The sequence below is a fragment of the Leptidea sinapis genome, chromosome 12 (genome assembly GCF_905404315.1).
Source record: "Leptidea sinapis chromosome 12, ilLepSina1.1, whole genome shotgun sequence".
NCBI lineage: Eukaryota > Metazoa > Arthropoda > Insecta > Lepidoptera > Pieridae > Leptidea > Leptidea sinapis.
Genome location: NC_066276.1, coordinates 2,950,800 through 2,976,755, shown reverse-complemented (window position 1 = coordinate 2,976,755; position 25,956 = coordinate 2,950,800). Strand labels below are relative to the sequence as shown.

General features: G+C 37.4%; 2 protein-coding genes across 4 annotated transcripts in view; one reads left to right on the top strand and one right to left on the bottom strand.

Annotated features, from left to right (window-relative positions):
- LOC126967046 (coronin-6) overlaps positions 1–14,419 on the top strand; it is a 51,089-nt gene extending 36,670 nt beyond the window's left edge. For 2 of the 3 annotated variants that reach the window (XM_050811370.1, XM_050811369.1), the window contains exons 10-11: positions 1,689–1,928; positions 7,518–14,419. In XM_050811370.1, the coding sequence (XP_050667327.1) occupies positions 1,689–1,928; positions 7,518–7,754 (477 nt within the window). In that variant the 3' untranslated portion in view covers positions 7,755–14,419. The remainder of the gene's footprint in view (positions 1–1,688; positions 1,929–7,517) is intronic. The other variant, XM_050811371.1, reaches the window with a different exon arrangement.
- Positions 14,420–17,598: 3,179 nt separating this feature from the next.
- Positions 17,599–25,956, bottom strand: LOC126967042 (probable ATP-dependent RNA helicase DDX55 homolog). The gene is made up of 6 exons (XM_050811353.1): positions 25,520–25,956; positions 24,933–25,127; positions 22,778–23,256; positions 20,838–21,078; positions 19,533–19,880; positions 17,599–17,855 (listed from the first exon to the last, which is right to left on the bottom strand). The coding sequence occupies exons 1-6, from the start codon at positions 25,814–25,816 to the stop codon at positions 17,619–17,621; spliced, it is 1,797 nt and encodes a 598-aa protein (XP_050667310.1). The 5' UTR covers positions 25,817–25,956; the 3' UTR covers positions 17,599–17,618.

Sequence of the window (25,956 nt, the reverse complement as noted above, 5' to 3'; positions counted from 1 at the left end):
TGATAACTTAAATTGATGAATGTTACTAATATATTTATAAACTATTGTTTTAATAGCGTGTCTTTTCCAACACTGTTTTCAGTATATATTATAGCAAGTGCAAGGTGCAAGTTTATGCAAGAGTATATATATATACTCTTGCATAAACTTGCAACTTAAAAATATATACGTAGGCTTCGTTATGTGTCTTCTACTGAATTTACCGCGGGAACTGTTCCAAAGAGCTGTTGGTCGCGCTAGAAACCTATTTGGAGGTGTAGCGAGGTTTTTAAGGAACTTTCTAGAACTTTTCTTTCACTTCCAACTAAACTGTAGAATTAATTTCCTCGCGCAATGTATCCCGCTTTATATGACAAGACCTTAAAAAATAAACTGTCATTCTAAATCGCGGCTTGGTGTGAGAGTGATGACGTACCACCAGGTGACATGTGGACTAGTGTAATTAAAGGCCACAGTAATATTGCATCTCACTTTAGCACATTACGCATTCATAGTAAAAAAATATATCAATCATTTACATAAGATGTTATGTAAATCAATTTTGTGTATATAAGTTTTTATTCAAAAAGAAGTAATTTCTTTTTCAATTCTAATTATAATTCCAACGCTCCTGTGGTGTCTCAGATACTACAGGAGAATGGATTGGATCGTTTGCAATCTTTTCCTTGGTATGTAAATCTAGCTACATTATTTTATGAAAGCGAGAGATTTGATAATATCCTTTAAGGGTTCTACTTTATCCATGAGTGATCATCTAACACTTGACAAATAATATTAAATAAAGAAGTAACAGAAAATTTTAAGTCATTCTCAATGAATATTATTTCTTTTACTTCTTTAACACTTCATCGTTCATTAGATATTATTTTGTTAATATTTGACGTATAACGTGTGTAAATACTGTGTTTTTTTATAATTAAAGACAATAATGGAAATTGTCTGGTGAAATATATTTTCAAATGGCCAGTTAATCGTTCACAAATAACAATTTAATTTAACTAGGAATGTACATAAAGCGTACGTGACGTTAAATTTATTAAGATTTTTAATACTAGAGAAATCTGTTTTCTTTGAATAAAAATATACCATAATTTATGGTCGTGGGTACTTTTTATAAGACGTCATTTGCGGTTACTAACGCATCATGCCATGACGTTAAAAGTACCGCATTTTTGTCATTATTTAATGGTATTTAAACCTTGGTACATAATTTGACACCAAAAAATCTCATTATTCACTTTGCTAACATTCCAATTCTAATAGTTTTTGCACGTATTAAGTGGCTATTTGTCATCTTGCAATCGTTCAGAGTGCGTTTGATTACGTTGGCTTCCTCTAATACTATTCTTCTCCTGTAAAGCGTGTGTTTTAAATGTTTTAAACTAATACCGTTCTGTGTGTTACTAACGTTTGGCCTTTGTGTTAACTCTTAAATCACTTATAATATTTGATGTCAGTACAGAGATGGTTTAATCAATATTATCGGGATAATGATCTTTCGAAGCTGTATCTCCATAGTACTATTCGATAACATATCAGAAAAGGCTATGTGTGATCAATTATGATTGCAAAAGAGTGTAATTGTATTGATAACACAGTAGTGTTGATATCTGAGCGCAGTGATGTTAGGGTTGTCGAGGATAGAGGAATGTGACGTAATGGGTACGCGGGGTCTGAACGGTATGCAGGAACGAGCGCTGGTGGTGCAGGGAGGGTACGTGAGCGGGCGAGCCACGCAGCTCACGGTCACCCGGCGGACCAACGCGCTGGCCACGGGCCGCGACCGCGACCGTGACCGCGAGCGCCGCGACCGCGACCGTGACGACGACGCTCGCTCGCCCACGCCGGCCGCGCGCGCCGACAGCCACGCGGGCACGCCGGCAGCCTCCACGCCGCCGCCCGCCGTCCCCGCCGTCACCGCCGCACTGGTACGTGCCCGGAACTTGTTATCTTATGTCTTTAAACGAGCAACTCTTGTATATAAATATATACAAATTAAAATCGTTGGAGCCGTTTCCGAATATATACAGAACAACGTCTGTCGGGTTAGCTAGTATATATATATACTAGTGGACCCGACAGACATTGTCCTGTACACACGTCTTAGATTTGAATAATCGGTCCAGCCATTAGGAGGAGTTCACTAACATACACATGAGCAGGAGAATTATATTATATGGACGTTATTGAGAATCTAAACCAATCTCAAAATCACTGGAACACACAAAAAAATCATCAAAATCGGTCTAACCCCTTAGGAGGTAGTTCAATTATGAATTTTCGAATCCACCTGAAGACACACAGAAAGATTCATTAAAATCAGTCCAACCGTTTACCGCACAAAAGAAATATATCAAAATATGGACGGAATTGAGAATCTAAACTGTGAGCAACCATAATTTATACAGGCTATCCAATAGGCATTCCAAATTGACAATTGTTGTTAATACTGGAGATAATATAGAATGTCACAATATTGAGGAACGGACTCAAACGAAAAAAATGACATAGAAAAATAGTTTGGATTAAGACTACTTACAAGCAGCGTTTTACCTAAAATAAAACGCATATTAAACTACTTACCTCACTGGTAGCTTATTATTGAGATGGCACATCCGTTTCCGTCGATTTCTACCAGTTTTCCTACTATTTTCTACCCACTTTCCGTTTTTAGTGGTGACACTGGCAACCCCGCGCCATTTATGAGTGTACGTTTTAAGTACAGCACCATTGTACTTCATTGGCTCTTTTTCACCAGGCAGGAGTGAAACTAAGCTTCCAGTGAGGTTAATAGTTTAATATGCGTTTTATTTCAGGTAAAACGCCGATATTATACCACTTGACCATCACTGAATGCTTATTATTGAGATATGTTTGTTATCGCCTGGTGTTGCCACTATTTAAAAAAGGGAAATACTGAAAATGCAAACGCCATTGTGATACTAATTAGAAAACAATTTCTACAAAAAAAAATTATTTCATAATTAGAACGTTTTATCATCTCATAGAACATTTAACATTTCTTTTATTAAGTAATCAAATCAAATAATAGTGGTTTATTTTTTGTAATTATTTTCAAAATAGTTATTTTTCATTTCCTCTCGTCTATAAAAGATATGTACTAGCCGATCGCCAATTATCTCGGGCTAATGTATCCTCAAGGGAATTATTTTCCAGCCAACCTTTGGAAGCTACAGCAGCTCGAACGCTTCCTTGGCTTGCTACAATATTTGTCGCTTTACATAAAGTTTTACCCAGCCGGCTATTATAGTACGTGCAGGTGCGTGAGGCGAGTAAGGCTTGCCTCACGCACCCATTGTTAGAAGAGCTACATCATGTATGCGCCTGCCTGAACATAATAATAATAAAATAGCTGTATGATGCGAAATTTTAAATGTACTATTCAAGTCTATTGAGTAGTATTTTAGATAAGTCAAAAGTCTACTGACGTCCTAAACTGGTGGTCTGATAGGTTTTGCAGCCCTTAGTTCAATTAATTTTAAAATATTTTTTACCATATATACATACCACCGATTTGCGTAAAAGGATCGTATTATATGATAATTTGTGAATCAACCATAGGTCCGATAGAAATTGGGCTAGTTGTGACCCAGTGGGATTTTTGGGATCAATCTGTTTCGAATTAGAACACGATACCAAACGTTTCCAAGCTACCTCATAAGTCTTAATAGTAGATTTTCGCCAGGTAAAAACTCCTGTAGCAATGATAATTGTTTTGGGTTCCTCATTTCTACTTCCTCGGTCCACCCCCACATTTCCAAACCTCTAAAATCATTTCCTCGACTCGAGGAGGTGGAAGCCCTGTCGCCGTGTCGACTAAATGCTTCTGTAGGTTTGTTAGGGTAAACGAGGATGATATGGCTCGTGCTTTCAGGTCTGCGTGCCATAACAACTGTTTCCAACGAGGTACAATCAGCAAGTATATTCCCCTCGACTGGTTCAGTTCTGTCAAGACTTTTGCGATTGGGAACGGTGGAGGAAACACCCATGCAAGTGGAAAGTTCCACGGGGTACTGAAAGCGTCGTGATAAAGAGATTTCTGATCCTTCAGATCTCGTGACACATAATTGTAGATTACATGCGCAGTCTCCGACGCAAACAGGTCTACAACTGGAGTCCCCCACTTGGCAAATACTTTGTTTGTACAAGCTGATAAGAGGTGCCATGCCGGGGGACGGTGATGATGGGACAGAATTGTCGGCATGACTGTTGAACTTGCCCGGGATATAGTGAATACTCATGTGTATCTGGTGCTGGTCCTCTCCTTGGTCAGAGACTGAAAAGTTTTTTACGTTAGTTCCATTAAGGCTTCTGATTTCATGCCTCCTTCTTTGCGTAAGTAAGCAACAGCTGTTCTGTTGTCGCACTGTACAGCAGTTGACCTTGACTTTCGAGAGCATTTAATATGGCCACCATTTCGGTCCCGATTCGTTGTTCGAGCGTCCGAGCTGTTTTTCCGATTATTTCGATCGTTTTTTCTCTTGGCAATGATTTAAAGTTGCCCCAGGGATCCCATAGTACCCATAAATATATTATGCTTTTTAGGGGGTTCAAGACTGTCTCCTTGAAATTTACTAGCCATCCCAGATTCTTTAAGGCTTCCAATGTCAGATTTACATGCTCGCGAAGCACGTGCACTTTTTGATTTTCCAGAAGATAATTGTCGAGATATACCACTATTCGTATCTTCCATCGTTCTCGCAACATTTGGGCCACTCAATTTGTAAGTGTCGAGAAGGTCATGGGAGCTGTGCTTAACACGAACGGTAGGCATGTCATTTCTAGGAGAGCTCTTGGTTGTATAGAAGGCTTAGAAAACGCCGGTGTGACTTTTTTATGTTCAGATGAAAGTAGGCCTGGGACAAGTCTATCTTGCACAGCCAGTCGTGGGGTTGTAAAAAATCTGGGATCCTGTACATATTTATTATTTGGAACAGTTCTGTCAATAAATAGTCGTTTAGCGCTTTTAAGTTAAAACAGGCCTGGCTGGCAGAAATAGTGGAGATATGAAGCTTAGTGTGTTTGTCGCTACTTTTAATACTCCTTGCTTTTTCATGTTTTCTATAATAAATGACATTTCCTTCGTGATTGGAGTGTGAAATGGGCCTCTTTTTACATTGGGATAATAAAGAGGGGGTTTCTTAAAAAATGGTATCGAATTAATTTTAAAACTATTTTTGATGCTCCCATTTGTTTTCCATTGTTGAGTGGTAGTGCGCTAATTGACCCGCTCGAAATGGCTTCGAGTTTGTCTGTACCGTTTCTGATGCAACTTTATATTTTTGAGAGCATGAGTGTGTCCTTGGTATCCTTCACAATTGAGCCGCGAGCCTAGGTTGTGAAAAGAGCTCTTTCCTCTAAAAGGTTGATGTTCTGGTACATTTGCGGATTGACCTCTACTTGAATAGTAGGCATGATTATATCCACCCCGCGAGGGTGGGTTGTTACCGACATTTCTAGCTGCTGATACACCCGATTCTCGAAAGATATGCTGAGTTCCACGCGATGGAACTGTTTGTCTCCGTATGCCGAGCTCCCGCGTGGGGCGGCTATTAAAACAATTGGATTTACTTTGGGAATAGCCCTCAGTTTTTGGAAGCGAAAAACCCTTTCGAACTCCTCCCACTTTTTCCAAAGTAGCCGTAAATCGTTAAGCCTCAAATATGTGTGTAATTGAAGGGGGAATCCGATTTAGTGATGCTTTTACCAACGGGTCTCGAACTTGACTCGTAATTGCCTCGCATAGCATTTCAAGAGCTTCAGCTCGATGCCCACAAACTAATTGTAAACGACCAGATGAAACTTTGTGCAATTCATCTCTGTGGAAAAGCTCATCAATCTTTTCACTCAGATTAACATAATTAGTTTCCGTATCCTTAGCCCAAGAAATAAGGCTTCGAATGCTTTCTTGCAAGGCTTCTTTTTGTTTTAATATGCAGTATGTTACCGCTGCATAGGCTCTTTCAGCATTGCCTAGGTGACGTAAGGTGTCACATGTATTTACCTCGTCGTTTGTTTCCAAGTCTATGAAACCTGAAGTATGGTTATATTATGCTTTTTGTGTATCAGCGTATCTTACATCTGACCACGTGGTACTACCTAGCCGCTGCACATCGATCAGCATCTTCAAAAAAATTTTGGGCGTATTTGGTACAACTGGATACTTAATTTTGTTATAATGTTAAAAGTAAAGGCCCCACGTTGATTCACACTTCTAATATCAGAAACAAGCTCGTCGGTGGTATAGGTTGATTGTTACAGAGTTCTCCACTAACTCCAGGGTGAATAGACACGTCATCGCGACCAGTTGTAACAAAGTTACCCGAATTCACACTAATAAAATTCGAAATAACACTTTGTAGCTCACCCATATCCAGAATTAGCTTCTCCATCCTGGGATCGACGGTGGGGTGCTTAGATTTCTTACGGCAATGGCGGCGTGATCGCTTTTTAGAAGGCGTTTTATTGCTTTCGGCTGAGGAATTCGAGTAGCTGCTGGTGCTCGTTGAACCACTTTGCCTACGCTCGGACCCGCAACCGCTTGCGGCTCGGAAATCAAAGCCGAAATATCTTCCATTCTACAAAAATTAATTCTTTAATTCTTTATATTTCATACATTATCCCGCTACAAACCGGTAGATTATATCATTTGCAATCAAAATTATACATGATCATAACAAATTCACGAATTAAATGTCATTGTTGTCATAGCTTACTTAGTTACCCCTGTTTGACTTCCGTCATATGTCATTCAATTAACCACTATTTCAGAAAATAATGTTTTCATTATTAATTAATAAGTATATAATATCTGACTACGATGTCGTTATGCTATATCACATAATACAGTACAATATGATTATATTATGAATGACCAGCTTACATTTACAAAGGATACGAACAGGAAATTCGTTAACTAGTGTATCCTTAGAAAAAAGATAAAATCACTTATAGATTTTCGCAAATAACACTTTGTTAACATCACAATTTTATAAGTATTAATTATATTGGTGTATAATTTTAAGAGCAACCGTGAAAGATTCAGTGCTTCTGCTGCTCACAAGCTGCTTCGACGGATAACGAAACGCCAATGAAGTACCATGGCGCGGGTTTGCCAGGTGTCACCACTAAAAACGGAAAATGGGTAGAAAAATAGTATGAAAACTGGTAGAAATCTCTCATAAAATCTTAATAATAAGCTTCCAGTGACGGTCTAGTGGCTTAATACACAGTCTCTGCATACACGTGTTGCAGGGAAGACCCTGAAGAGCATGAACATGTTTCCTATATGTATATAATATATTGTATTTAAAACGCGTCTACACAACACAACACGAAGCGGGGCAACTCACCTACGCAACTTCACGCATATGAAAATATCATATCGTTTTGCATAGTTATTCCATTTTGTTGTGTAATTTTATTTTCTTTTCATAATTTCAACAGACAACGATATAGATACAGTATTTAATTATTATGTTGGCTGTCCATTTCAGGAGAAACAGATGTCTGATCTAGTAGAAGAGATACGCAAGTTGAAATCAGTGATAGTGAAGCAGGAGAACCGCATCCGAGCGCTCGAGGCGACCGTGAAGGCGAGCCTGGTGCCTCCCGAGCCGTCTCCCGTGACCGTGCTGACGCCCGCGAGTACGCCTGTTACCGCGAGCACGCCCGTCACCTCCACCACGCCCGATCACAACCACGACGACGGCATGGCGCCGGACGAAGTCTGAACCCCCTGACCTGAAGTCTTATTTAATGATTTTTCGAGGGTAGTTTTAGATTTTCATTTCCAGCCCGAGCGCGATACCTTGAGACCCGTAGAGTATAGTTAAAGTTATGCAATTTGAGTAACGGCAGCGGTGGATGGTATACATCAGTTACTTCTGGCAACTCATCCGACCACAAACTGAGTTAACTGAGCAACAACAAATACTCCAAGAAAGAGACTGTGACTACACCATTTCTAGGTCTCAAGTTAGTAGCTTGCTTTCAATTTTCACTATCTTTGCTATTTAGGAAATATTTTTCTATTTGTTGTAATATCCTTGTTTTTATTTGAATTTTATCTTTATTTTATAAACAATCGATACATTATTTAACAAAAAAACCTTATCCCGAAAAATCATTATTATATTGACTTGCACTACATATAAATAGATAGTCAATAGTTGGTAAGTGATTTAATCGTAGCTTCAGTATTTAAACATCAATTGGTCTCTGTCTTTTTAAGATGTGTTTGCAAAGGTGCGAAAGGGAGGACGCATTGCCTGGACAAAATTTATTTTAGAGATTTTTGAATAGTGTAATGAATTTTATAAATCTATTATCATTTACAATAATATTTTGGAGATTTGAAGTAAAAAAAAGTAATTTATTTTAGGAGTACGATGATAATAAGTCGCAATATTATTTTATCTCTTATGTATTTAACTGTATTTTCTTTTTAGTGTTTAAGCAAAATGTGACTGGAGTAAATGAGCTATAGAATATTAACTATTTTGGTCATTTATTATAGACTGTTGTTGTATGACAATGTAAACAACAACCACAATATGGTATCTTACCTTTCAATGTCATTTATTAAAAAAATATTAGCATGTATAATGTATATATAAACTAATGAAATATGTTAATCTCAAATATTGAGAATCATGCAATAACTTTTATGTTTGGCTATTGGTGTAACGGTGCCACACAGTTTTATATATTATCTGCCTATGCCAATATTGCTTTTTAATTAACCTTCAGATGTGTGTGATTTGATCACACTTCGACAGTGTTTTGACAGCTAGTCATGTCAGATTGGCATTTGACAGAGGCGCTGTCATTGTCTTGACAGCATTAGTATTATAGTCTCAATTAGTATTATAACACGACTATCGTTTTAATATAATTTTTAATATTTTATAATTGTAAGATGGCGTATTTTTAGATGTTCATTTGTATGTAATTGTAAAATCATGACAAGGCAGTGTATGGTATAGTTTATAAGAAATGCTCGTGTTAGAGCCGATACATACCAATGGCTTATAATGGCATGATATTTCGTGCCACTAGGCAGCTAATGCGTGCAATTCACGCGTGGTAGAAGTGAAACTTTCAAAAATTTTGTTTTCAAGATATGATACAAAGTTTGATAATTGTTGTACATTTTATTCGTATATATTACATAGATTTATTCAGATACATAGCTTACATTTTGGATACAAGAGGCTTAAGGTAACTAAAGAATGAAATAAATACTTTGGAATTAATATGGTCAATATATCTTTTGAATACTGCATCAATTACTGTTTTTGATCTTGTGACAGTGCGACTGCTGCACATTTTCAAATTTAATTGCGTCCAAAAACTCAATCAACGTAATCGCTGTATCCGATAAAAAATTTACCTCTAAACTGTATATGAAGTCCTGGCACATGTTGCTAGGATGACACATGATTTCAACCGCTATGAAAGACATTACTATTACCACTACCATATTCTCCTGGTGTCTATGTAGTAATACGTCGACGCATGACGTCAGAATATAGGTATACTCGCGTCATACATAAGACAATCCCTTCATCAATATGATCGCCTTTAGTGTAAAATGTTTCCTATCTCACTCTCTCGTCGGCTGAATCCTATACATCTACCCGTTTGTGTCGCTGTCGTCTATTTCGTTTCATGGAGTATCAAATCACAACGATTCAAAAGAAGTTTCACTTCAATGAATTATTTAAAAATGAACAAACCATAATTATCTAAATAAATATCATGCCATAGCTTTGGCTGGCTGTGTGTGAGGCTATAACGTGTAACCGTAAGTTATTTTTATGTAAATTATTGCGCGGCTTTTTTATGTGAAGCTTGAGTTATTTTTGTATTATTTTGTTTTCTATTGCTAATAATTTTAACGCGTAAGCGCAGGAAATAACGAGCTATATGTACTTATTGTAAAATTTATATTTGTGAGGGTAGATATGAGTTATAGTTTTACGATTTAATGTTACCACGAATCTTGGCGCGGCTGATACAATAGTTATATGATCAGTTAGTTAGATATGGATTTGAGGTTTCGTTTTCTATAATACTTGAAGATATCTAAACTAAAACTATATTTATAGCGCTATTATAAACTTATATGGAAACATAGTTTTATTATGTCCTCGCTTCGTGGTAAATTAATGTCATTATACATTTTCTATGTACGTCTTGAAGTGCCAAATATTTCGAATATTCATATGAGCTATTGGTGAAGCGTATTTTGTGTTTCTTTGTGTATAAGAATAGTACTGTTACATTTTGATACCTTTTATATAAAAAATTGACTTTTATGTCGTTTTTCTTTTTTTTAACAATAACAGGCACAGAGCAGAGTGTTGTGTGTATAATATGATGTATCGCGATTCGCGACTCCATTGTCAATTTTATAATCCGTTCAGACTGACATCTTTTTGATAAATATCGCAAATTATCCGGCCGGCCTTCTGCTCATTCCGATCACAGAACAACAGCGATTTAATATAATCAATAATTACGTTTAAAAAAGTCTAGTAATCGCTTATTATAATTATAATCAAATGACGCGGTTGTTAATAATTGCCTAGCGAAATTCTCTAAGAAAAAAGCGAGTTACTCGATTGAAGCGTGCAGTGATTAACAGATAACGAATGTAATCTTGTAAGGAATGGAGATAGCTGGAATCCACTACGTTTTAAGAAACTCTTCGCTGTCAAACTTAGCCGGATTATACCTTGTCACCATTTTGTAATAACTATTTCAATTTTATGTCAAATTACTGCACATACTAAATTAAATTTAAATTTTACATAGGCAGTCCCGTTGTTATTATGTAGTATTTACATCCTCTTTGGTTATTAATTCTATTTCGCAATTTTATGAGATATCTTCAATATTTAGTTGTAGATCACAAGGAACTTTGTATTCATCAGAAAGATACACAAATTAGCAGAACCAACTCCGTTTCTATGAAAGCCAAAACTTATTGACTGTCCACTGTGCTAGCTGGTTAGGAAAGACATGCTCAGTTTTCAGAATTAAAAATGAAAATAGTCGTCAAATAGAACGCACAAATCGTGTGAATGTGTTTATAGCCCGTAAAGTAATTGTTACATACCCGGACTATAAGGCCCTTCATACATTACGATTACCGCAAGGATAGATAGAATGTTTTAGGCGCAGACCATATACTTGTTTGCTAGTCGAGGCTAAAAATAAAAGTGTTATCATTTATATTTACAGTACAAAGTGTTTCAGGTCACATATAACTACTATTTTAATTTCTGTTCTTTAAAATGCAGGCTATTAAAAGTTATACAAACAAGGAATTTGTTTTTCAACAATATTTTTATATATACTATTTTGTTACACTAGACTTTCCGTTCCGGGAAACACTTACCTCTCTTACTCTTAAACTCTCTTAAAAGTAAAGCAATTGATTGCTTATAATTAGGATGATTTGACTGAATGTATCAGAAATCTATTGAAACAAGCTATAAGATCACGCAAAATTAACCATCTTATAAAAAAATAAGGGTCACAACTTAGTGAGGGAATAGTGTGCCGTATGGCACTCTCGGTTTTGGTGTATCTGAGAAATCTAGTGCCCTGGGGCACTTCCGATTTGGGAAGGCAAGTCTGTTAAGTATCGTAATGTAAGAAGGGTGCTTAGTGTCCTTGTATAAAATATAGGCTAGTTTAAATCGTTAGAGTCAACATAGTGCAGTGATGTTAAAATGTTTGGTTAGTATAATTATAATATCTTTCCAGTCTGTATTGAGTGTCTTCCCTCCCTTTGATAATATAAATATATTTTGAATGTGGTGAATAGGAATAGATTTATGCTATATTTAAAATAACATCTCAATGTATTCTATTCGCTTTCAATGTCCTGTTCACTTCTTTCAGCACTTTTGTTAGTCTTGTGACAACGATGAAATGTCAAGTTTTGTAGTTTAAGATATAAGTTGTATTGTTAATCTTTTTTATTTAGCTCTTTGGATATGAACTGTGTAATATTAAGTAGAATAAACTAATCTCGGCTTCAGGATTTTAATGCTAGCATTTAATGCTTACTGGGAATAAGTTGTTATTGAAATTTATATTGTTATGTAATGGTTTTTTCTCGTCAAATCCAACTCGGATGGGCAGCGTTCGGGAAGCTTCGTAAAATCTTCTCGTCCCAAATACCACAGTGTCTGAAGATGAAGGTTTTTAACCAGGGTGTGTTGCCAATGATGACTTACGGTACGCAGATGTGGTCGCTAACTATGGGCCTTATGAGAAAGCTCATGGTCGCTCAGAGGTCAATGGAGAGGGCTATGCTCGAAGTTTCCCTGCGAGATCGAATCAGAAATCCGTAGGAAAACCAAAGCTACCGACATAGTCTAAATGATTGCGAAACTGATGTGGGAGTGGGCAGGGCACATAGTTAGACGGACAGATGGCCGTTGGGGCAGTAAAGTCCTCGAATGGCGACCACGTAACGGAAGACGCAGTGTTGGTAGGCCCCCCACAAGATGTACCGACAATCTGGTCAAGATCGCTGGAATACGTTGGATGAGGGCAGCGCATCTTTGGGGGAGGCCTTTGTCCAGCTTTGATGATTATGTATTGGTGCTAGATGGTTTGGTGCACGTGGTGCAATCCTTGTTACTTGGAGGCGGCGACATAGCCCAAGGGCCAATAGGGGTTATGCATGTTTTATACCGCTGTGATGTAAAATGATTTATTAATATGGTGTGATGAACCCAGTTGAACTCTATTTACGTAAAGTGCTACAGGTGTAACAATGATCGAATCTTGTGCTAAAACTTCTGAACAAAGTATTTTTATTGATTAACGCGAGTGTTACAATAAAACACTAAAAATAAAATTAAAAATAGTTTAAATAATTAAACTAAATATAAAATAATTTAAATGATTAAAACGGGTGTTTTTACATTCGATTTTTGCGTAAAAGTTACATTTAACGCAAAATCTAATATAAAAACACAGTTACAATTTACACGCGTTTTAATCCTTTAAAAAGTGTTATATTTAAACTTATAAACAGTTTATAAAAGTCCATAATAATATTTAACGCTACAAAAGTAAAACAGTTCACCTAGCTGCCATTTTGGTGCGCTTGATGTGACGTCATAGTATATGACTTTATTGTCACTCACATACGTTGGGCTAACTTGCCTACATACAAATGATTTATTAAAAAATTATCAATTATGCATATACCCTGTTGGTTCCCGAAGATTCTGACAGCTTATTTACTATATAATTGTTTTCTTTCTTGTTCTCTTTAAAATGTACGAAATAATCGAAGCACGACGCAACTTATTTCTAATGTAGTTTTGAAGAGTGGTTATATTATATATTTGTGCTTCATATGTTTTAAAGTTGTTGATACATTTACTTTATGATGTGAAGGCGGAAATATGACCTCAGAATTATACAAATATAATATTATGAGCAATAGACATCATTTAGATGTGTTTTGGGCTGTGTGGTCGATGCGAGGTGGTCATTGCAAATTCTTTGTTTATTGAAACGCCACTCGCGTTTAAGCCTCGCTTACAACCATGGACTTATCATTCAAAAAGGACTGATTACTGATAGCAAAAAGATATGAAATGAGATATATATACACTACAATTCATTCACCACCATGACTACAATGAGTTCCAGTAGTAAAATAAAATTAAACATGAGATTTAAAAATATCATTTAATCAATTAAACACCTTTTATTCATTTAATTATCATAATAAAAGTGTAATATCTAGGGTTATTCATTACAAAATTTTCATGAACCACATTTCTTAGGCAGGCAAGATAAACCATCGAGACACAGACCTTCGTTGTAGCTGTTCTTGTTGGAACGGTCTCTGGTTTAAAATTTATGATAAACAGATGTTCCATCTAAAGTATCTTATGTGTAAATATATAAGTTCAATTTAATCAGTTCTTTTAGAAATGATAGGTCTATGGTTACTAAAGACCACAAATCTTAAAAAATATTACTATCAAAATGATCGCCAACCGTACATTTGTATGAATGAAGAGGATTTGTGTTCTATTGCTGTATCCATAATTATTGATGATTGTGTCCGGAAATCTTGACAATTAAAAAGATTTGTCAGATACATATATAAGATACAAGATTGATGGTAAATTGAATTTGATACGTTTTGGTTCTGGTTACAAAAGGTGGCAAAGCCCCTCCACTTAAGATATATATATTTTATAAACTTAAACTTGTGTAAACATTGTCTCGTTAAAGTCATTGATAATGAAATGAATTTAAAATGTAATAAAGTGCCTTGTTGTGTAGATAAATACTCAAATGTTGCAGGTATGAGATTGAGCTGAAATAAATGTATATTTTACTATTTTCATTGTTGGTATTATTTGTTCATTAGGCCCACAGATTACAGTAATAAGGCAGATACTCTTTGTACCAAAAGCTGTGAAGGTGATATGTGTGTGGCTCATTATGACTTTGAGCTGTCAGTGTGTTATGGGTGCGACAGTATACGAAACGATTCACTAGTAGGCAGTGAATTATGCAAATATTAAAAATAACGTTTTCACAAAAATATATTATAATGACATTTATTTAACAAAAAAACAACCGACTTCAAAAAATCTGAGTTCTCCTAAGCAAAATGAAATGAAAGATATTAGACAACCTAAAGGTCAATCAAATTATTACAATTTTTATGTTACAATGCAGCAACGAACGTAAGCTCATTGCAATTTGATTACAGACATCAATTCTGCCACTTGACTTGACTACAAACATTACTTGACCATAACGACATTACCGTAGGTGACTCAAATATCCGAATAGCATATAAAGATTCTGCCTTGTCATGGATCCCACAATCAGAACGTAACCAAACTCTCATCAAACTACACTTGGAGTATATCCTTTATAATAAAAAAAGAATCATCGAAATTGGTTGGCGTGATGTTGAGTTATTCGTCCATTTGTCGCGCACATACTATGGATGCCGTGGTCAGAACTCACGGGAAGCACCAGCTTTCAAATAAAAAAAGAATCATCAAAATCGGTTCACTCAGGCCAGGCAAATAGGCACAGACCACCATAATACACCGTTGGAAAGGTCTTGATAAAGCTTATAATCATGAGTTTGGGTTTAAGATGGTCGAGATCAAATGGTATTCATGTTTTAAACATTTCCCATAAAGTTAGCTTAAACTACCATTGCGTACGTATGCTTAACCACGCATGAATACACGTGCAGAAGACAAGGGACGAGCGGTTCGTCACTAGTAACAATATATATGTATCACATCGTCGTCTAATATTTATGATATTTACGGATAAATCTAATGCTCACAGCTTTGCCACGGTCATGATAAAACGAGGGAGCGAAGTTACCTATTTTCAAGGGTAAATGCTTGTGATTGTTCCAGATTCATTCCAGAAGCTTCTAACTAACGCAAAACAAAAAACAGGCAGACATTACCACAGTAATATGAAAGCTGGTAATTATCAAAGTTCTTTATTTGCAACAAACAGTCTGCAGCAATCGAAAAGCCCTATCCGAAAAGAACCAAACAATAACTTCATCCAAATTTACTGCCAGTCAGTTTTAGTAGTTCCGGATCCAGTACCCGCTTCTAAATCACGAAAACATTACAAGATAGTTTGGTTAGAAAAGTATAGTAATATATCATATCTATAAAGTAACAAAAACCTTATATACAAAAAATTATATACTTAAAATAATTAAAAAAAAACCAAAACAAGTACAGTTCTTTGCCAGATAAGCCAAGCTTCTTGTAAACATTTTAGAATTGTTTATTATTTATAAAAACTATGATATCATATTTCTATTTATATTATAATACTAGCTGACCGAAGCATACGTGCTTCAGTCTCTTCAGAGGTGCCACATTGATTATCATTATATCGAAGCGTTGAAGTGTTTGTATGATAACGCCACCATGTCAGTCCGTCTTCAGGATCAGCTCTTGAAGCCTATCCGACTGCAGCGGGGAGTCAGACAAGGCGATGTTATATCGCCGAAGCTGTTAACCGCTGCATTGGAGGATGTCTTTTAGCTTCTGGACTGGAACGGGCTGGGCATCAATATCAACAGCGAATACATCACTCACCTTCGATTCGCAGACGATATCGTAATCATGGCAGAGACCATGGAGAACTTAAGCCATATGCTCGATGGCCTCAATACAGCTTCCCAAGGAGTAGGTCTCAAAATGAACATCGACAAGACGAAGATCATGTCTAATGCCCATGTCACACCTACTCCCGTAACAGTTGGGAACTGTACTCTCGATATTGTTGACGAGTACGCCTACCCTGGACAAATAATCCAATTGGGCAGGTCTAATTATTTCGGGAAAGAGGTCACTCGTCGAATCCAACTCGTATGGGCAGCGTTCGGGAAGCTCCGTAAAATCTTCTCGTCGAAAATACCACAGTGTCTGAAGATGAAGGTTTTTTAACCAATGTGTGTTGCCAGTGATGACATACGGAACACAGACGTGGTCGCTAACTATGGGCCTTATGAAGAAGCTCGCTGTTGCTCAGCGGGCAATGGAGAGGGCTATGCTCGGAGTTTCCCTGCGAGATCGAATAAGAAATGAGGAGATCCATAGGTGAACCAAACCCGACCAAAGCTCAAATGATTGCGAAACTGAAGTGGGCAGGGCACATAGCTCGGCGGACAGATGGCCGTTGGGGCAGTAAGGTCCTCCAATGGGACCACGTACCGGAAGGCGTAGTGTTGGTAGGCCCCCCACAAGATGGACCAACGATCTGGTCAAGATCGCCGGAGTAGGATGGATGAGGGCAGCGCAGGACCGATCGTCACGGCGATATTTGGGGGAGGCCTTTGTCCAGCAGTGGACGTCTTCCGGCTGAAATGATGATGATGATGTCTAGCTGACCCGGCAGACGCTCTGTCAATAGAAAAAAAATATGTAAATATTCGCAGAACGTAGTGGTTAAATTCTCTTTGATATTTGGAAATAATGTAGGCTTATGTCATCGGAAATGTGTAATAACATATTTCTGATTGATTTTATAATATTTAGTAATAAAATGAAAATGATTTGATGTCGTATGTTACGTTGTGTAAACAGCTTTTACATTACCGCTTTATGTTTGCCAACTTTTTAAAGTATTAACATGGATATAGAATATTATCTTTAAGCGATAGACATATGCTACGCGGACTTTTCTGTAGACTTAAATAAAATACATTATTTTATTATATCTCAAAGGGTTTACATTTTAGGCAGCGTTTTCGTTGAAAGCTCCCAGACGGCTTATTTTTTTCAGACACCTCCAACAAATATCGTTAACGTGTACAAAAACTTAACAAATTATATACTAAAACCTTCCTCGAAAATCATACTATCCATTGGTAAATACAGCTTGAAAATCGGTGCAGTGGTTTTTAAGTTTATTGCGAACAGACGCGGCGGAGAACTTTGTTTATTATTTAGTGATTTGATGTGGGAATAATTAGTAGTACATTATCTGTGAGAAGTAAGTCACCGAACACAATATAAAATTCACTTTAACAATATAATAATAATTTATTCCTCAACATTAAACTTTTTATCGAACTGCTCATCAGTAATCTTTCGCTTCTTTAATTTCTTTATCAGCGCCACATCTGCTGCCAATTCAACCAACTCCTCTTGCGTCACAGTCTTCCTCTTCTTAGCTTTTCCCGCCGCAGCCATTTTTTGTTTTTGATCTTTTCTTTTAATCCGTCTTTCTTTCTTCTCTTGTTTGTTTATCTTTGTCTGCTCCCAAGGTTGTGTTTTGCTCTGAAAATAAAAAAAATCAACATTTAAGATTATAGTATACACTATATTATTTATTAAGTTTTTAGAAGCACTGTTTAAGATTTTCAAATATAAGTGGATAAAATAAAGGTGGAACACCTAATCACCACCACACTCCGTAATAATCAAGACATCTCCGGTCGGCGGATACTTTGGCGTTACGAAGCGATGTGGATTCTCTCTGCATCGTCTACCACATAATATATCAAAGGATAATTTTCGTATTTTATTCGGATCATTTCGGATAACACCAGCAGCCGAATTTCTGATATCACCGGCACACTTTAATCCACAAGAGCGCATTTGTTGTGAATTTTTAGGGTCGCACAGCCACAAAGTTGAATCATCTATGTCCAGCTGATCTCTGCCCAAAAATTGTACTCACGATCTACCCCCGTAATGTTTTTTTTTAGAATAAGAATAATTTATCTGTGTCGTGAGGATATGTTATAATGTATATGTTATAATGAGTAATAATTTAGGTTTTCTTGGAACTGACTACTATGGACGCAAATCTGTAGTTTCAGCCATTAATAATTTTGTTGATTTACTTTTATGGATGTAACAACTATGCCATGGAAAAATTTGTGGTGTTGAGAAACATTTAGAAGCAAAAATATGACACAGAGTTAACTGTACTTTTTTTAGGCAGAGTAAAAATATTGTAACGGCAACAATGACAGAACCGGCTTGTTGGCCTCTGTATGATGACAACGGAAGTACAGAAAGGAACTTATAATCACAGAATAAAAATGAAAAGGAAATGTAAGCTAGGTTTATCCATAACTTATACGCAAGCTATTATTGAGTTACTTTGCTAATGCCCCACCCTTTCCCTACGCGAAATCACTTGCACGTATTTTTGTATTTTCTATTTTCATGGAAGAGGAGGGACAAACGAACGTCCCTGATCAGTGATCACCGCCTCCTACCATCTGTAACAACACTAGAGAATTCACAGAAACTTCTTTCAGGCAGTTTGATAAAACTATTACATGACGTCTTCATCGCAAACACCACGCAAGGAAACTCATTCCATAATTTGGTAGTTCTTACGTGGCAAACGAGGAACGCCACACATTCAGATGCCGAGGAGTTTGTGGCGTGCTTTTCTAAGTAATCGAGCCCTTCACAGTTATATGCGGTCAAATATTTCTAGCTGATTCTGGTGTGGCAGCAGACGGGAGGTAAGTGCAATAATCCATATTATAGCCCGGCCTGCGCTTTTGAATGGTTAGAATGCGGATCGGCCTGAAGTATTGTCTAACTATATTAATGACCCGAACCCAATTTGCCAATGATAGCTCAGTACCTATTTTTATTGAAATAGGCGTTACTTTGCGGAAATCCATAATTATTCAAATGATTTGAGTTTTCTTTAGTGATAATTCCGCCAATATTTGTCATTAAACAAATCGACACGTGTTTCCCCTCTACACGACTCTAGTCAGCCTCGTCAGATTTTGGCGAAACAACACGTTCTTAGGATGCCTCGTGTAGAGGCGAAACACGTGTAGAGGCGAAACACGTGTCGATTTGTTTAAAGACAAATATTGGCAGAATTAACACTCAAGAAAACTCAAATCATTTGCATCAGTACCTATTATCCAATCTAGGCGCCTATTTGCTATCCAAAAATGTAAATATTAGCGTAGGTACCATCTTTTTCTTCTTCTTCGAAGGCCAAACCCCCGTCTTTTTGTATTCCTCTAATTTCAACAGCCGACTTGTCTCCTTCTGCTTATCTTTATACGGGATAGCATTGAAGTCGACCTTCTCATCAGGCCCCACAAACTGCCCCTGGTGCTCCTGTTTGATCTCGGGCATGATCGGGAGTTTGAGCAGTCCGTAGCTGGTGGCTATGTGGCCCAGGGGCAGCTCCTTGAGCCGCAGCAGAATGTTACATTCGTGCTTGGAGTAGGCCCGCATGTGGGAGACGAAGGCACGCTGCGCCTTGTCAAAAATAGCGCGGTCTTTCATCTGTTGTTGGTGCAGAATTGATAGAACCTGAAACAATGCGAAAAAGTGAATTGCGATCGCTACTTGCAAACGAAAGGTTTCGTAACATCGTACAAGATATTTGTTCTACGTTGGTACATAACGACCTATTAAATACCTACTTTTGTTAAATAACAAGAGAATGCGCAATAAAAAGATGCAAAAATAAATTGATAGACGAACGGACAGGGGATCCAATGTTCGCGATGGTGGCTCTTTAACAAAATCATAATTACCAACGATTCTAAACGTTCTTTCGTCTAAACAGAACAACTTAATAGAAGTCTTATCGTGTTGCAGAAAAATTACCAAAATCGCCTCAATCACTCACAATCATAAAATATAATGAATTTGAAAACGGTTTAGTGGACAAAAGTACGAAATAAAGAAGATAGTATGTTGGAGTTAGTTAGACCAATAGTAGCAAGTAAGGTGTGGTCTATATAAGACACGTACTTAAATAAATTAGAATAGCCTTTTAGTTTTATGACAAAAATTATTGTATGACCGCAAGAGTCCCTATTTCTTAAATTGATTTTGCCGGGTGGGACTCCGTACTTGTACTATTATAATATATTCTTTGGTAATACTTTAATAAATAAATCCAAGTTAGAAAAATGTATTTATTGTAATCAATAATTCTTAAAAGTCAATCGCAACGCTACCTGCGTGGTCCAATTGCAAATCAGTACCATTATCGGGATTAATTAAACCCACATAGTTTCTTCAAAATTCGAGAACAGTTTCAGAGGAGTTCAGTGACTGGTGACACACACACACACACGGATGGTATAAATGAGCAGACTGGAAGACTGGATCGTGGTGTTGCGAAGGCAAATCTCGGAAATATCTATCCATCTATCTGGAAGAGTTCCAAGTAGCTAAGTCGTACGAAGCAACGCTAAGCCCACTTTCAAGTTGCTGCACCAGCGACAATGCGTTTTTAATTTTATTATGTTTAATTACCTTCTTCCTCAACTTATCGCTAATCTTGATCTCGTCGTTAGAACTGCGCCAGTCTGCCAGCTCCACCTGCTGGTTGGCTTTGATGAAGGCAACGTAACTGTCCTCGCTGGGAAGCAGCGGCAGCAGCGAGCACCCGGCCGCTCCACCCCGCGCCGTGCGCCCCACGCGGTGTACCAGCGCTGCCGGGTTACTGGGGGGCTCCCATTGTATCACCCATTCCACCTCCGGTATATCTAACCCCCTAAGCAACAATATCAAGTAAATATAATAACGACAAAGATCTATATTCTTCATCATCATCATCATTTCAGCCGAAAGACGTCCTCTGCCGGACTCCAAGGCCCCCCAAAGATCGCCATGACGATCGGGCCTGCGCTGCCCTCATTCAACCTATTCCGGCGATCTTGACCAGATCGTTGGTCCATCTTGTAGGGGCCTACCGACACTACGTCTTCCAGTACGTGTCCGCCATTTAATGAGTTTACTGCCCCAACGGCCATCTGTCCGTCAAGCTATGTGCCCTGCCAACTGCCACTTCAATTTCGCAACCATCTGGACTATGTCGGTAGCTTTGGTTCTCCTACGAATCTCCTCATTTCTGATTCGATCTCGCAGGGAAACTTCGAGCATAGCCCTCTCCATTGCCCGCTGAGCGACACTGAGCTTCCTCATAAGGCCCATAGTTAGCGACCACGTCTGCGATCCGTATCATCACTGGCAACACACCTTGGTTAAAAACCTTCGTCTTCAGACATTGTGGTATTTTGGACGCGAAGATTTGACGGAGAAACGCTGCCCATTCGAATTGGATTCGACGAGTGATCTATTTCCCGAAATTGGACCGGCCCAAATGGATTATTTATCCAAGATGTACTCGTCAACAATTGCGAGAGTACAGTTCCCAACTGTTACGGGAATCGGTGCGACATGGGCATTATCTTAATTTTCAAAATTATCCCTAACGCTATTATAGATAAAAAAAGATGTTTCTTGCGTCCGTTCTTCTCACGTCTAAATCTAAGTGATTTAATAATCTATATATCTATTATTGGGTTATTTCCCCTGGCTTCTCTTACTATCGCTTGGAAACACCGCAGAAGGAAGCTCATTGCTAGTTAGATTGTATGTGAAAGAAAGTCATCTCACTCAAATACATTTGCCAAAAACAATAAAAATAACATGAAAAATTCCATTGTATGCTATAGGTAAAAAACAAATGATAATTTTTCAGACAGGGTTTTAAGAAGAGAGGGTTTGAGATATAAGATTATTCTTATTATTATTTAGTTTATTAGTGTATTATATAACAAAGACAACTGTAATTATTAATATAATAATTGTCGAGTGTTACACAGACAAATTACTCATAAAACTTTTTCTTTCCAGACAAAATTATTATAAATATTTATTTAGAATTGGACCAATGTTACATGATGGCAAATTCTGTATATTATGTACGTGCATATTTAGATTTTACAATCACTTATTTAAAGGCAATATCAGTTGATATTAGCCACCAACATCTTCACAACATTAAAAAGAAATAACTCAAGTGGATATGCGAAAAAAGCATCACATGAAAACAACCACCAGTTTTACAATTGAGAGGCTCCTTTGCACAGGAAACCGGCTAGATTATGGGTACCACAACGGCGCCTATTTCTACCGTGAAGCAGTAATGTGTAAACATTACTGTGTTTCGGTCTGAAGGGCGCCGTAGCTAGTGAAATTACTGGGCAAATGAGACTAAACATCTTATGTCTCAAGGTGACGAGCGCAATTGTAGTGTCGCTCAGAATTTTTGGGTTTTTCAAGAATCCTTAGCGGCACTGCATTGTAATGGGTAGGGCGTATCAATTACCATCAGCTGAACGTCCTGCTCGTCTCGTCCTTTACTTTCATCTATAAAAAAATACAAAATAATTACTAGCAAAACATACCTTGACATTAGATCTGTACACAACAATATTGTACTGTCAGCAGCTCGAAACTTCTCCAATATCTTTCCTCTCTTATGCTTCATTTTGCCGTGTATTGCGAATATTTTCAAATCTGGCAGAAACACTGGCAACACGTCGGCCCAATAATCGACGCACGCACAAGTCGGCAAAAAGAACAGTCCTTTCAACATCCGCCTATTTCGAATGAAGTTTAACAGCAAAAGAAACTTATCTTGGGGCTCTACTATTATGTAATAATTTTCTAGTGACACTGGTGTACTGATAGTTGATTTTTCTTTAACACTTATTAGGACTGGGTTTCGCAAGCCAGCTCGCACTAAATCCTGCAACTCTTTAGTCTGTGTAGCCGAGAATAGTCCCGTTCGTCTCTGTCTTGGAAGATATTGTAAGATGGTTGTTAGTGTAGAGCTGAATCCAAGATCTAGAAGACGATCTGCTTCATCTAAAATTAAAAGTTCCTGAAAAATATAAAATAAATGTATGTGGTCTATGTTGCTAAAGCCTTTTCGGAATCCGGCTTGTTAGGGAGGCTGGAAGTCGCCAAGCCTGCGCACGAGATCATTCGTGATAACCCTAGAAAACAGCTTATATACATGGCTCAGAAGTGATATGGGCCTATAGTTCTTCAGAAGCATTTTATCGCCCTTTTTGAAGAACAGCACCACTATACTTCTGCGCCATGCTTGCGGGGTTTTGTCCTCGAGCATGACGGAATTTAATAGTTTCTGGAGGCTCTTAAATACATGGGTACCACCAGCTCTCAGAAGCTCAGTTGTAATTCCATCACCTTGCTGTTTTTAAGCTGTTTTAGGGGCCATACTAATCTCGTACAGGCTGACGTCTGGGATATCTACGGTATAGTGTCGGGTTAATTTGGCTCTTAGGTCTTCAGCCTTGTTGGTAACAGGCGCCTGTGTGGTCGTGTATAACAGTCCGTAGAACTTCTCCACCTCCCTCAAAAGTTCGGATTTAGAAGAATCGTCTTCAGCTTCGTCAGTTGGCTGTGCCCAATTGACAAATCTCATGCAAATACTTTGGAGCCTTCGTTACGCTCTATGGACGCCTTCACACAATCTGTATAGAGGCTATGATGATGTCAGCTTTTTGATGTTAGAGATCAATAGATTCAACGCACCACATTCAATTAACAGTTTAAGTCATCAGATTTTTATTAAATGATTTAATAAATGTATCATAAATTGATAAAGCAATCAGAAATTGGATACTACAACAATTGGCGATAGATATCTAATTAAATGCAAGGCGATCTGGCGCTATCCCAGGAAACTATGAGCGCTAAGTCTATGTTTTCTAAAAAATTTATAACTATGTAAGTCAGGTACCACCCTAGGTGGTAGGTTACAATTGGACCATGAAAGGCGCTGAAAATAGATTTTAATTTTCTAACAAAATTCTTATTGTTTTTCAAGATACGCAAGTCACGCGATAGAAAGAAAGGCAGACTTTCATACTTGTGCTATTATATTATATTCTTTGGTAATACTTGAAAAAATTAATTTATTATAAGTAATCAAAAATTCTTATAAGTCAATCGCAGTCAATGATATTGTGGCTATGATGATATCAGCTTTTTGATGTTAGAGATCAATAGATGTATCTCCTTTTGGATGTGTTACCAGAACAATACATAAACCTTGTTTGTATAGGATTTACCAAAAAAATTTTAAAGCCATTCCTTACAACCAAAGTAGTAAGAATGAACAACAAACTGGGTTTGTTCAAAACCATGTGTGTTGTGATGGGGACAGAAAGTTATTTTTTAATTGTAAACCATAATTGTAAGTTAGTCATTATAGGCTTCAGGTATTTTGTATAAAAGAGAACTACAATGAAGCATATGTTTTACACATTCTCTCTCTCACATTTTCTCTCATATTATATTGGAAACACTGCATAAGGAAACACATTCCATTGTTTGGTTATGCATAGCAAAAAGTTCCTTAAAAATGCAGTAGAGGATATCCAAGTTTGTTGGTATCCTTCCCTCGTTGGCGATAAACATCGGGTTACCCATTTGCTTGATTCTCTTCTCCATTTCTCCTCTTCCATAAAAAAAACTTGTGTGGATATCAAACATCAACTTAATACAATTGCAATAAACAATATAACATACCAGGTCCTTAATTCTAGCTGGCAAATTAAGCTGTTTTCTTTCTGCTAGAAGATCTTGTAGTCTTCCAGGAGTGCATACTGCGATCTGAGCCCCTTTTTTAAAGCTTGCAGCATCTACCTCCACTGGTCTTCCACCCACTAGCTGACATAATGTTATATGTGATAGTTCTGACTCTTGGAGAAATTGTTCTATTACCTTTAAACAATAAACATCCTTATACATTTCTCATAATTTCTAGTGAAAAATATGCTCACTCATGGAAATCCTGAAATGTACAGGAATAGCCAAGCAATATGCAAAAAATCTTGAAAATATGAGGTTGCAAGAAATCTGTGAACCTCCCAAGAAGGTTCCAAACTTCTGGAAGGAGCTGGGCTGGACATAGAAACCCGCCAAACCTGTACACAAAACATACCTAATAAAGGAGTTTTACTGCGAAACAGGAGCTCTTTTTAACAAGTACTGAATTCAATATTAAAAAATATGTAATCAGTATACAATCAAGTGACTGTAGACTACACTAGTATCAAAAACAATGAATGTAGGTAGTTGAAGTATATAAATAAGATTTTAGAATATAACCATACCTTGAATATTTGCGAAGCCAGTTCTCTAGTTGGTGATATTATAACAGCATAAACAAAATCCTTCCGAAGAGGATAGTCTTTGTCTTTTTTCATTAGCATTTCGAGCATAGGCACAACAAACGCTAATGTTTTACCAGAGCCGGTCACAGCTTCAGCCACTACATCCTTGCAAGAGAGCAATAATGGTATTACAGCAGCCTGAATCGGTGTCATGTTTTTAAACCCTTGTTTTTGTATACAGTTAAGAACGGGTTTAGAGAGCACCGGTGAACATTTTACCCAATCTTTTTCCACCATAATTTACTACGTTGCGAACCGTATTATAAAATAAATAATAAACACAAAGTATTAACTTATAAAAGAACACAAATATATTTTATATTTAGTGAGAATCATAATACATATTATGGAAATCAAAACATCGAGATCGAGACTCG